The 13,971-nt window shown below is 41.4% G+C and overlaps 1 protein-coding gene across 1 annotated transcript in view; it reads right to left on the reverse strand.

Annotated features, from left to right (window-relative positions):
- Positions 1 to 13,971, reverse strand: part of LOC105565157 (transmembrane protein 132D) — a 35,292-nt gene that overhangs the window by 14,822 nt on the left and 6,499 nt on the right. The window contains exons 2-3 of the mRNA XM_012018132.1: positions 8,256 to 8,399; positions 3,757 to 4,030 (exon numbers count right to left, since the gene is read on the reverse strand). Coding sequence (XP_011873522.1) covers positions 3,757 to 4,030; positions 8,256 to 8,399 — 418 coding nt within the window. The remainder of the gene's footprint in view (positions 1 to 3,756; positions 4,031 to 8,255; positions 8,400 to 13,971) is intronic.

Below are 13,971 nucleotides of genomic sequence, written 5' to 3' on the forward strand. Positions count from 1 at the left end.
ATTTGAATTTTTCAAACTTCCATTTGGAAACATCCGAGGATTAAAGTCGATTTTGCTCGTGTGAAAATTTGTAATTGAATGGCGCTTTCTTTCCCAACTTTCTATATTAATCATTCGCGACAATACCGGGCTAATAATAGCCTGAGACGCGATTAAGGGCGCATAATTAATTAAGAGTTTTAGAAATCAGCCTGAAAACTTTTTATTTATCGTGCAAATTTCTAGTTTACTTTCTATGCTCCGCGGGAAATACCAATTTGTTATTACGAGATTCTCCAATTTCAAATTCTATTGAATTATTTTTAAGCAAATCTCCTAGAAGAGATTTATTTTTAGCGAGAAATGATTAGATTTAGACAATTTTGATCCTAACGTTTTATATAATTCAACTATGAACCGCTCTTTTAAGAAAGAGCAGATACCGTGATATTATTAGTTCCTTACGAGAAAATGCACACGCCGTCTTTATTTTAAACTACTTACAATTAGTCGCTCCGTTTTGTTTCTTTTAGGGCCAGTTTCACAAACATCGGTTAACTGTTAACTAGGGTTCAGTCGACTCCCTATCTTTTTTCATCTTATTATTTAAGAAGAGACAGCGGATCAATTAACCTTCGGTTAGCAGTTAACCGACGTTTGTGAAACTGGCCCTTAATAGTTTAACAGTTTGTCACGCAGCAATGTTCAAGAGTATAGTATACGCGGCAATGTATAATACAAAGCTTCATGTATGAATTGAGCATGCAGTTCAACTTGCAGGTTCGTAAAATTTCACACACGAATGAAGCACCACGCCGTTACTTTCCAGACATTCCGAGATGAGCGAGATTATCTTGCGAGTTTATTAAAAGAACATGGAAATATTTTCAACGTAGGACGATGTTTCATCGACGGTGGTAGGAGGAAATACAAGGGAGGATTTTACGTTACTGCGCGTAAAATATGCACAATACACGGGCCATTACGTTGATAAATTTCAGTGGAGAGAACAAGCGCGCGTGTCGGAGGTCGCTAATTGATAAATTAGATAATTAATTCGTTTACATATCCTTTTGAAGGCGCCGCGTGCTCGCTCGCTCGCTCGCGGGAAGTTGTCGGAAACTCTATCCGCGCTTCTTGATTATCCTTACTCTAATTGCAGCTCCTTCCACGCGCGAGACTGCGAGTGAAGTTTTTAATTAAAAAAGACCTCGCGCGACCTCTTTCCTCGGCGCCCTCGACCTTTGCCCTACGTTATCCGCCGATATTGTGATTCCAAATTTTAAGATTAACTTCGCTCACGTCATTGTCAAATTCGATATTACGTAAAAATGTGATAAATTAGCACAATTAAAGTACTACCCTGTAACGTCATCTACAGCAGAAAATCATTAAATCCCAATTACCCTTCGGTTAATTTAAAAATGAATCCTTAGTAGAGATATCGATAAAAATCACTCGTCACAGCTTGTAAATTTTACAATTGTATATCCTTAAGAGTAATATTACAAAGTTAAAATGAAATTTATATTAAGTAGATTTCAGTCGACTTTAACTGGCACATGTTTAATAAAAGAACACACAAAGCGAAATTTGAATTATTTATTAATTTATTCTGCATATCTGACGAATTTTGTAATCTCGATTATCGGTTTTTCATTTTAGAACTTGCTTGAAAAGGACCTAAACCAGGTCGAAACGTCGCTTTCTATGTTCTTTTATTAAACACGTGCCAGTTAAGGTCGACTAAAACCCTACTTATTGTTATTTATTACTGGCAACCTAAAGAGATTTCTATGTTCAAATTTATATCGACATAAAGTCCACTTATAAAGTTATCTAAAGAATATGATTTCGCAAGATAGATTGCTATTATAAAAAGATATCGTACAAAACTTGTCATTGCCCGTTTTATACGCTTCAGCAATTGTTGTCCGAATTTGGGTGTAATATTTCTCTTCTCTCTTTCTAATCAACCGCTTAAGATTCTATCGGATGAATGTGCCCGATCATGTAATTTCATATTGACTTTCATACGTAGAGTTATGTACTATGCACCTGCTGCGTCGTGTTACTGGAAATTGCGAGCATGTCATAGATAGTGTGGACCCGTCAGACCTAATTTACATACCAAGAGGCTCGTGTCCCAATTGCGTGGACTTGCTGTGAAAAGTGATTCATCAAAAGCGCATTTGAACGTAATACGAACGTGAATACAGGCACCTTCACACCACCGGTTTCAATTTTTTTTATAAATAAAACACGACGAGACCTCATTAGAAGATAAATTACAGTTTAATTAAGAAAATACTCGTTACTGCGTTACGTATCCATGAAGAAAACACTCGAAATAATTTCAACCATTTGCGACCCCGCTATTATCGCTAAAATATATTCTTCAGAACTCGTTAATATTCACGCGAAATATTTCCTTACAGGAAGTAAGGAGATTAACGTTTCGCTCTACGTACATTTCACTTTGCGAAGAAAGGCGGAGATGCGTCGATGCCGCGCGGCAATCGAAAATTTCATTACGACCCGTTGTTACGGCAGATGCGTCGCTGCCGTTATCGAAATGGGTGTACGTAGTTCTGGCGATCGACTCTCTGCGGTATCGATGGAATTTCGCCACGAACTAGAAATATCGCCGTTATGGTGAAAGCGCGGGCGCGGAAAAGCCGAGGAGAAAAGCATCAGAGTGTTCGCCGTGGGAGCCAAAGAGGGAAAAGCATTATCCTTTGTCGGTCCTCTTTCCCTCTTTTCCTTTTTCTCACCGCCCTTCCTTCCTTTTTCTCTCTTGTCTCGATGCTCGCGAGGATCGTAGATTGGCCGACCGAGTGGAAACAGATTCTCGCGCGGTGGGGTGATCGATATACGCGACCGTATTGATCGCGCTCGTCGTTCGAGTTAGCTCTTTTCCGACGGATTTTCGCCGACCGGGTACCAAGTACGAGACGCAGGGGACGGAGATCGTCGCGATGGAAATAATCATAACCGGAGGGAAGAGCGTCGAAATCTGACCGAAATCTCAAAACCCCTTCGACTTCTACTTTTCCTACGACGTCGTCTTAAAGTTCATCTTACCACTCACAGATTATGACGTCAGAGGCGCGAAGCTCTTTTCTGCAGTCTCTAGCATTAGATAGTTTTGCGAATAGACTTCCAGTTATTTCATTAACTGCGTAAGAATGTAATGATGTTAGTGTTTTCGTAAACATGGAAAAAAATCCAATATCGGGCCAAAATTCACGAATTGCAGTTCCAACTGATTGACCACCCCCCGTATTCACCAGATCTAGCCCCCAGTGACTTTTTTCTGTTTCTTAAACTCAAAATTTGCCTCGGAGGACAGAAATTTTCATCGAACGAGGAGATCGTAGCATCCGTAGACGCCTATTTTGCAAAACAAGACGCCAACTATTATTTGGACGGGTTAAAGCGGTCGAAGCATCGCTGAATTAAGTGTACCGACTTAAAAAGAGACTATGTCGAAAAATTAAAGTGAGTTTGACCGAAAAAAAAATGGATTCTATGTTAGGCTCAAAATTTTTCAACCCACGTTGCGCAATAATGTTCTAGAGCGGTTTGTAGGAATTTTAACGCCTGGCTGTTTCGTCGAAAGTTTTGATCGATGTTGGAGATAAAGATGGAAAGCGGAAATAATTGTCGGCAAAGTGAAAATATTCGCATCTCCGCTCCGCGTTCTATTTGAATTTTTTCGCTCGCGTGCTTAAACTTGGAATTAACGCTTATGTAGCCAGAAGAATCGCGTGTTACCTTGGAGATCGGAAGCACCGCCTGTATATCATCCTTCTGTATCTCCAGCCGTGCCTGCAGTTTCCGTCTCTCGACATGATGATGATGATGATGCTGCAGCTGGCGTTGCTGCATTCGCTGCTGCAACTGATCGGCGCCCGTCAACTGCGAGCCGTTCTCCTCCTCGCCCTCGAGCGCATAACGCACACTCCATACGATCCTACCGCCGTCCCAGCTTCCGCCTATGCCCTCCTCGCTGGCCTCCAGCAACATTGTCATTATTTCTTCCGCGGATCTAAAACGGGCAACACAACATTATTCAAGATGCCTGCGCGAAAAAAAATGCTATTGAATTAAACAAAATGAAGTCGCTTGAATTAAACGTTAACGTTCACGGGCTGCAACAAACATAAATAATTCACGCAATTGTATTTCCTATGGATTTTAATTGTAAGCATTGAACTGAATATCCAGATGATTAAAACAATCTGATGTTTTTCATTTATTAATACCGATGTTGTTTCAACGATTTTATTTCAACTAATAAGAAATTCTTCAGTGTCGCCAGCGGTAATTAACAACGTATTTAATAATACTTTTCGCAATAAATTTTCTGTATTATTAAAAAATGCCAGGTATGGTCAAGAAAACACTGATGATTTTATTTCAATTACACTGATCTTGTTGGTGCAACATCATTCCTTTTTCCGTGTGCAACTTCCAAAAAATCAAGAGACGCAGGCTATTTGTCAGAAAGTAAAACCAAGTTTCTTTTAGAGTCAGAAGTTTTTGATAAAAATTAGATTACATTTAAGTAACAATGCAGGAGGAATATAAATTCACGACAAGACGCTAATGACGACTTCCTGAAAACTCAAAGCGTCGGGAGTACTGAACGGAACTGGTGTATCACAGCTGATGAAGGAGATTCGAGTGAACGTTCGTTCATTCGCTCGTGTAAGTACACCTTCAACGATTAATGCCATTCTCTTCCAAGTGGGTTCGCGAGAACGAGTGCAGAAATTAAAAGGAACGAAAACTCGCCTGTTAGTCGGCTGTTAAATCGCAAACACAGAAAATTGTACGTCATTACAAGAATTTAACGGTTCCCTCGCGCGAAGGGCTTTGTATTTTCCTCGATGCACGCTTTAAAAGCGTTCCTCCGAAACGTCTTTACTTGTTCCTGCTCACGGCTACACGCGATCCGCCGTCTCATTCATATTTTACGACGAGCAATGGGCGACGTTGGATTAAAATTGCCGTAAAACGAGCAGTTTTCATGAGAATTATGAATTAAAGCGCAATTAAATATTCATAACCATGTAAATGTAATTAGAGACTCGTTAAGACATACAAATTTATCGCGTTTAATTAAGCGCAACATTATGAAGTACCAACACAACGTCTTTTTGATGTTAAATAAATGCATATGTATTATATTTATTTACGCTCTCTTGGGCGCAAAATTAAATTGCGAAAGAAATATTATATAAAATGAAGATGTCCAAAAAGATATTAAATACAGTACCGACTGATTTTGAAAATTGGAATCTTTAGGTTCAATCAGAAGTTCGGAACATGTGAATATAAATCTTATTTATATTTTTGTTCCTTCAGCAATTCGACAAAATGAACTAATAAGAGACCATCGCGCATTGTTCACCGTAGATTTGAATACGACGTATGCAATTTGCTATCTAGAACGAAAAATAAATAGTACATTTGGATCATTATCGGCGGATGCCGTGATAAGCAGCGTAAAATTGCGCGAGTCATCAAACTTGAAAGTGTAAATTGCCGTCGAGCTTCAAAGATGACGATAAGTTCGGTAAAGAGTTAATAATATCTATCGAGAGTTGGGTTTAGTCGACGCCCCGATCCATAATTCTCGGCGCGGTTTTTTCTTCTTCCTTTTGTCGAACACTCTCTTAGGAAGCGTCCCGTTCGCAGCGTCGGTCGCTCATTACGCCTTCTCGAGATTCTTATCTTATCGAGATGAAGGCAGCGACGTTATTTCAAAGTAATTATTCTGCAGCCTCGAGCCACTTGCCTAGCTATGAGGAGCCGCGGTATCACACGCATCGGGTCTGATCTCGATGCGAGAACCGTCGCGTTCACTGGCAGCGCGCGCCGCGCGGAATCTCGATAAGCGGAACCCCTAGCGAAGTCGTTTCCTCCTCCTCCTCCTGCCCTTTATCGCGATCGTTGATCCACGTTGCGTGCGTGCCGGGTGGCGTTAACTCTTCGCTCGTGCGATCGATCGATGATCCGCGGCTGAAGCGGGTGCAAATCGCCGATCTCGCGAAAGCGCGCGCGAAGCTGCCCAAGTTCCAAGTCGAACCGAAGTGCCTGCATGGAATCAAAGCGGACCATCGACGGGTTAACGGCGATAACGAGGATCTTGCCCGCGGATTTCCCCGCCTCTCATCACCGTCCGCTGCTCCACCACCGATTTCAGCACGCATCGCTACGTCAGCAATAGCGCGTCTCGCCCGATATCATTTCTTTCCTTATCAGTTCTGCTTCGCAACCGCGGTATATAAGGCGATCGTTCGACTGCCATCGCGAGTATAAATCGTCCTGCCGATCGTGAGTTACGTCATCAATTATGCGTCGCAGCTCGCTACTTTTTTTCACGGGTCTTCTCGCGGGACTTACAGTTGCGCGCGTCGTCTGGGCACATCCCGTGCAAGAGGATCAGAGTCCTGCGCAGGATCAGGGCGACGCGTTAACGACGACACCGATCGCCACTGTCGATGCCGCCGTAGTTGAAAAGCAGCCCGACAGTTCGAGTTCATCCAGCGAGGAAAAGGGCGCTGAGAAACGTACGCGAAGAGACTTGTACCTCGACGACAAATGGAGGCCCCTGGAGAACGAAGAGCAGGAGGAAGAAATGTGGGAACTTGAGCGCGTGAGACGTTCGACCAAGCGGAAGGCCAAGAAAGACGACGATGACAGCAGTAGCAGCAGCAGCAGTTCTTCCAGTAGCGACGATGATGACGATGACGACGATGATGACAATGATGGCGACGACGACGACAATTGTTGTAAGAAGAGCAAGAAACGTGCGAAATCGAGCAAGAATGACGACGAAAATTGTGATGACGATGACGACGACAACGACGACGACAACGATGATAAAAAGTGCGACTGCGACGACAATGATCGTACAAAGAGTAAGAAACGAAAAGCAAGGAATATTAAAGAGGATACTTTCCGGAGTACAGGATTGTTGTCCGGAGAGAGCAAGGCTAAACAGGAAGATCGATTTATCCGAGCGATTCAGGATACATCGGAGAGCAACTCGCTCGAAGAGGAGAACAATCCGAAAAGTCGATTTGTCAGGAGGGTCAAGGTTAACGCGGAAAGCGGATCGTCGTCCGAAGAGAAGGACAAGACGAAGAACTCGCGATTTATCCGAGCGGCTGAGAATACTTCGGGAAGCGACTCGTCCAAGGAGAAGAACAAACCGAAGAATCGATTTATCAGAATGGTCCAAGATACTTTAGACAAGAGTAAATCATCGTCCGAAGAGAAGGACAAACTGAGGAATCGATTTGTCAGAACGCTCGTTGATACTTTGAAAGAGAGTAAATCGTCCGCCGCGGAAAGGAATAAACTGAAGAATCGTCTTGTTCGGTCAACCCAAGGTTCCACGAGTGAATCGTCGCCAGAAAAAAGGGGCGAGGCTTCCTTCTTTATTCGCGCTTATAAAGTTGAAGATGTCAATCGACCGCAGCGTATCACGGAGCAGACCGACAAACCGCACAATCGAGTGATTCGGTCGAAGGACGGCGAGAAAAAGAAGACGAAGAAGAAAAAGAAGAGCGCAAAGACGAAGCGCCATTGTACGCCCAAGGCGACTACTTTGACAGCGGATACCTTCGATCAGACGACGTCACCAATGGACTATGCTCCAGTTTGACGGCGTTAACATTTTGGTACTATATGTCTCTTAGATAAAAAAAATACAACAAGATTCCATAAATAATGTCATTTACAGCATTCTTACTTGTGTGGTTAAGTAAACTCTTTAAATCACACAATAAACATACTGAAACAAATTTGTCCGTTCTTCGTTAATTGTCCAAGACTTTTGTGAGAGAAAGAGATGTGTAGAATATGATAAAACCAAACTTTAAACTTTACAATTACAAAACTGTACATTGTTAATTCCAATTGTAAAATGTTAGTCTCTTAAAGTAAAACACTTCGACGTAGAAAATGTAAAAATAAAAGTCGAGTTTTGTGCGCGGTATTGAAAAATCATTTAACGGATCTTTACTTTTCAATGTTTATTCGCCCGAAAATTCTGGTCTGATTCGCTTTGCAGCAAGACGTAACGCGCTCGTACTCTCGGTTTAACGAACGGAAACGAGGGATTTAAATTGCTCATTACATTAACTGCCCTCATGTTCACAATTCCAGTAAGAGTCTTTTTAAACTCGCCGACGTATGTCAGCTTAACGAGGGCAGATTGCGCGACAGGGCCATTCCGAGAGGGTACATGATGTACTTACGTGCTCGGTACACGCGACGGGTTCTCCTTACGTCGCGCTGTAAACGTGGCGGCCGTGTTCTTCACGTTGACATCGCTATCGACGATCCAGTCCGGGCTGCTGGAGGAGGCATCCAGGATCTTCACGCCGGACTTGACTCGCGCTCTGAAACACACACCGTAAACACATCGTTTTAACAACTTCAGTATTTTCTTGACCATGTCCTGGCATTTTTAATAATACAGAAAATTTATTGCGAAAAATATTACCTCAGCCAGGACTTGAACCTGGACCCTCCCTACACTCTAGGCGGGCGTCTCACATCGTTTTAATATAAGTCAAACGGCGAAAGAGTGAGACGGAACACCGATGACACTGACAATAAATAAACCGGAAAAATCTCTCACAGAGAGACGAATAGAAGCGTTATCTGTTAATTTGAGAATAGGCCGTTTCGAACGAGGCCGTTATTTAATAATTCTGTACGTGTAACCGGGGCTCGTTGTAATGCAAGTGCGTGTCGATGCAATAATACCGATTTGGATTTATATCGATTACTTATAAAGCCATTACATTCTCGAATCGCACGATTCGAATTGCGCTTGGAAGGTAATTAAGGTAATTTTTCACGAGTTCGTATTCCGCTCAAAGCATATCTGCATTCAAATATCAGCATCAGTTAACGCAATATTGAATAACCTGTATTTTGATACCTTATTTCCCAGAAGAAATATTTAATTCAATTTCACCAGAAATGAGAACGTTTGCATACTTGTCTTGCAATTATCGAACGTTTTGTAATTCAATAACTTCAGGCGATACACTACTCTTGCAGTATAGAAAATCAATTTTCGGAGAGAAAACTGATAAAACCCAATAAATAAGAGCCAAGACAAGATGTTGGTGTCTAAATAATTACAATTTTAAGTCTATTGCAAAAAATAACAACTCAGCCGGGGTTTGAACCTGGACCTCCCAGGCGGGCGTCTCATCAATTCGACCACCGGGGGCATTTTAGATATTTTGCTTAACAACCAACGTTTTCAAAATTGATGAAAAGTGTGTTGAAGATGATAGATTATAAAGTGCTACCAAGAGAAAAGGCAACAAGGATAATAAAAATATGTTCAAAGGGGAATACGTGTATATATCTATATATTACACGTATAAATATATATAAAATACAAGTCACGTGTAACGTTTCAGAAATGTTTCTTTCCAACGATGACTTATACATACAAGTACTTCACTGCACGGTATTTTTATTACTCATATCACGTCGTATCGATCGACTCGCGCACGTTTCTTTCATCCACCGTATTATTAGCTACGTTCTTCTGTCATTAAAAATGAATGAACGTACAGTTCTTCACCGATGAGACCCATTGCCCCCATGTTGCTTTAACAATATCAAGCGTACTTATGTAGTCTCGACGAGTTTTCCCCTACAAGAGGCACAAAACAATTACAGCTCGCATTTCTTCGGACGCGGGCCGATAACTCTGCACGGAAAGACCGTGCTGAGGCAAAAATAACTAAAATTTAAATGTTGCCGTATAAGTAGCTAGTAGGGGCATCTACATTGTTTTGTGTTGCAACGTTCACTAAGTTTGCTGCACAAGGTGCACGTGGTTGTCTCCGCTACTCATGGGTAGAGGTGTGACATTTTCATGTTATTTTTTGGCATTTTTGGCATTTTGTTTTTCCAGATTGTGCGTTATTTTGATGTTATTTTTTTTGCATCTTTTGCGTTTTATTTTTCCGGATTTTGCATTATTTTAATAATGTTTTTGATAATGCCGTGGTCAGAGGTGGGCAGGGCTTCAATAAGACGACTTAGGCCCGGTTTCACCAACGTCGCTTAACTTTAAACTTAGTTTAATTCGTTCTTTACCCCTTTCCAACTGCTACTTTAGAAAAAGGCAAAGAACGAATTAGGCTAAGCTTAAAGCTAAACAACGTTGGTGAATCCGGGCCTCAATGTTTTGATACAACAATTTACAACATTTATTAAGGCATAAATCTCTTTAAACATGATAAATCTCTTTAGGTTGCCAGTAATAAATAACAATGGATCAGTTTAGTCGACCTTAACTGGCACTTGTTTAATCAATTCAAATAAAATCCATTGTTATTTATTACTGGCAACCTAAAGAGATTTATCATGTTTAAATTTACACCTACGACCGAAAAGATGGTGTCTATTCCCAAGGAGAGTTTCTTCACGTCAATCTCTAGAAGATATGGATTTAACGCTACCAGGATACTGAAGGATTGGATGAATCTGAACACCAGAATATGCGAAACCAACCAACAATTGATCTTCCTACTACAATGCAGAAGATAATAAAGATAACATCAAAATGTCACACCTCTACTTATGTATGACAATCACAGATATAGCTGTCCCAAATATTACTATTTATTGAGGTTGTGCCAACCATAATTAGACACGTGGTAACCATATCGGTCTCTCCGTGTGATATTTAAATAGCTTCGTAACATATGTCCAGAAAAGTACGTGCTCATATTTCTTTTAATGTTGAAAATAATGATTTGGCACTAATGTGTACAGATATGTATACGAAACAAGTTGGATAAAAGGTGCATTGTAAAATGAACTTTTCTACATAATAATTGCACTTAATTATCTTCCTCGATCCTGCCAGTTAAGTTGTCGGATGTAGGTATTGAATTTTCGTTCGATCAGATTCCGATGCAGCGAGAACTCTTCACATACGGTACCGTGCTTCGAGCATCGGTTCTCGGTTGTCATCGCAATAATACCGCGCTACTCCTCGTCGAAGCAATGTCGCGTGCACTCCGTTCCCGACGGAGCCGCATCCGCGGCAATCCTGAGAGCCGGATTGAAATTTAAGCGGCACCGCCGCCGCGAAACGCAGCTGCAAGAAAGCTGCAAGAGCGTCAATAATGCAGCGAACTTCGCATGCACTTCGCGCTTTATCGTATGCGTTTGTGACACTTCTCGTTCATCCGGCAATCTTTCTCGTCGTTCCTTCGAGTATCGAGTGACATCCCGGTTTAAAAGTATTCTCCAAACTTTCGGAGAATGTGAAAAAGAACAATTTACAAGATAAAAATGTGCTAATAACGCTGTAACAAAGTATTTGCAAAGAGATTGCTTTGATTAATTTCTAAATGAACCTAAACAAATTTAATTCTATAATCAAATTGTGTCCTTACAGTTTTGGTCATTTCAAATTATATCTTACTTTAACGGCACTTAATTTTCAAGTTTATCGCTAGTCATACATTGACATTTTTACTAACAACAAATTATCTCTCTATTGATCAAAGAATTGGCCAAAAGAAGCACGACAAAAAGCACATATGGCGAACCTGACACACATTTGATATAATCATAAAACGAGTCAAATATCTTGGCGCGCGTTCCTTTCGATCCCGAGACGTTCGCGTAGATTTCTGAAAAATTCCCAGTCACGAGAGAATCACGGACGATTACGTGGGAGCGTGTATATCCAGATGGAAAATTCGCGACACTCGCGTTCGTCTTTGTCCTCGTGGCATCGCGAGAGAGTGCAGGGCCATCCCTTCCGTGACTATGCGGAAGACATTTTCCTCATCATCGCCAAGTCGAGGAGGAAGGAGGCTGCGTCTCTCGCCCCGAACTAACTCACGCTCTAGTTACGTGACCGGGTCATAGGGTCGGTATCACGCACGCGGTATACAAGCCGAGGGAGGAGAGGAATGCGGCTCAAGAAATGCGTCTGTCTGCCGTCGCGACGCATAGATATTCGCAACGATATGACGTAACCCGTGCACCGCGAACGACGTAGCAAATCAGATATTGTCATCGTTGTCACTGCAAAGCTGTGAAAAACCGATTGGAATTATATATCAGAGCTTTCAACGATTCCTTCTCGAGCGAGTCTTTTTCTTCATCATTTCCTCTCGATAATACAGCCATCGATTTGTCGTCAAGTCATTTGGAAATTTATGGAGATTACACACTATTTTTCTACCCACGTTATATTTTATATTTGTCCTTTATTTCCTTGTATTTTGTGTAACTCGGTATTTTCGATCAAATTGGAGCTTTTATCGCGAGCGTGCGAGCGCGGATTGTATAATAACACTGGTCAACAAAATTTTGTAACAAGAAAAGTATTTGCTAATTTTGATATCTCCGTCTATTGTTATCACGAAATCGAATTTGTTTCGTTTTGGTCGGGTCTTGTTTTGTTTTGTGACAGTTACAACCTATAAAATTTCATATTTACTGCTTTTACACTGCCACTTAACGTTGTATTTTATTGTTGTGGCTTTGTTACCGGTGAAGTAGTTTAATTTTGTTACTTTCGAGTTTTTGTACAATAATTTTTAAGTATTCGTGTTACAAAAAAAAAAGACAGATTTTGTCGGCCAGTGTTATTGTCGGACATTAAGAAGAGACGTTCCTGACGCGAAATATAGAAGAAAATCCCAATTACAATAACTTTCGTATTATTTTCGAAAAGTAAAAATAGTGTTACTATAAAACTGTTCGTGTCTGAATTTATTTCATCCCAGCAAACACCAAAGTAACAGTTACATAACATCAATATAAATGTAATATAACACTTGCATTATTACATTTGCATTGATATTATGTAATTGTTACTTTGGTGTTTGCTGGGATATCATTTCCTTCCTCAATAACCTAATCTCTGATAGAAAAAGGCATATGTTTTCGTGTTACAAAAAAAAGTCAGATTTGGTCGGTCAATGTAATGATTACTTCGCAGCGTAAGAACCGAGGGGTAAACCGCATTTACTAGGCATTTTTTGGGCATTATAAAGATAAAATTAAGCAATGCCCACTGTAGGCATTGGTGTACGTGATTTTGGTCAGCGGTTTACCCCTCGGTGAAAGGGTAAAAAGTGATTATAATAAAATATTATCTAAAGTGAAAATAATTTTTCAAGATACAGAAATGGAAGAAAAGACGTTCGTATTGTCGAATGCCGTACTTTATAAACCGTATAATTTATTTGAAACATGCACTCTGCCATTGCGGCAATCTCCTCAAGTTTCTATTCGCGACCCCGACTAGGATCTTCAGCCTCGTAGAGGTCGTTTTTAATTCAAGCTGAAACGGGAATTTTCGAGTGCGCGAATGCAATGTCACCCGGCGGTAAGCGGATCTCGCGGTGGAAAAGCGCACCGAGTGGCTAATACGAAACTTCGGCCCAAGCCAGACCGGATATTGCCTCTTCAAGTTCCTTCGGCGTATTTGCCGAAGCCGAGGAAGCGGCCGGCTAATACGTATTTAAAGACGCTGCCACCAGTGCCTCCCATAGTAACTCAATTTGCCTCTTCCCTCGGGAGAGACGTGGACCGATGTCTCTTATCGCGTCTCTTTGCCATCGTCAGAGCGTACCGGCTTCCCTCATGCGCATTGCTGTAACGTTGGTGGATCAGCGGGGAGAAATTGAAAACGCGGAAACGATTAGGAACACGATCTCTCCCCGAAATCCTGGTATGAAATATTCCTAAGGCGAAATGTCGCTCCGAGCGACGGAGTCTCTGATTTTCTTGCACGTGTTTGCAGCAAATATCTTGCAGAGAGATACCGCGATATCGCGGCAGCGCTTGCGCCTAAAAACCTTCGGGTAACGGACGCGTGTCCCTCGATCGACGACAAAAGAGGATATTCTACTCCATTTTTAGCGTAACGACGTGTGCATCCATATTTTATGTTGATATCGTACACAC

This window comes from Vollenhovia emeryi, unplaced genomic scaffold, assembly GCF_000949405.1.
Source record: "Vollenhovia emeryi isolate VEMERY1.0 unplaced genomic scaffold, V.emery_V1.0 DF939155.1, whole genome shotgun sequence".
In the NCBI taxonomy this organism is placed as follows: Eukaryota; Metazoa; Arthropoda; class Insecta; order Hymenoptera; family Formicidae; genus Vollenhovia; species Vollenhovia emeryi.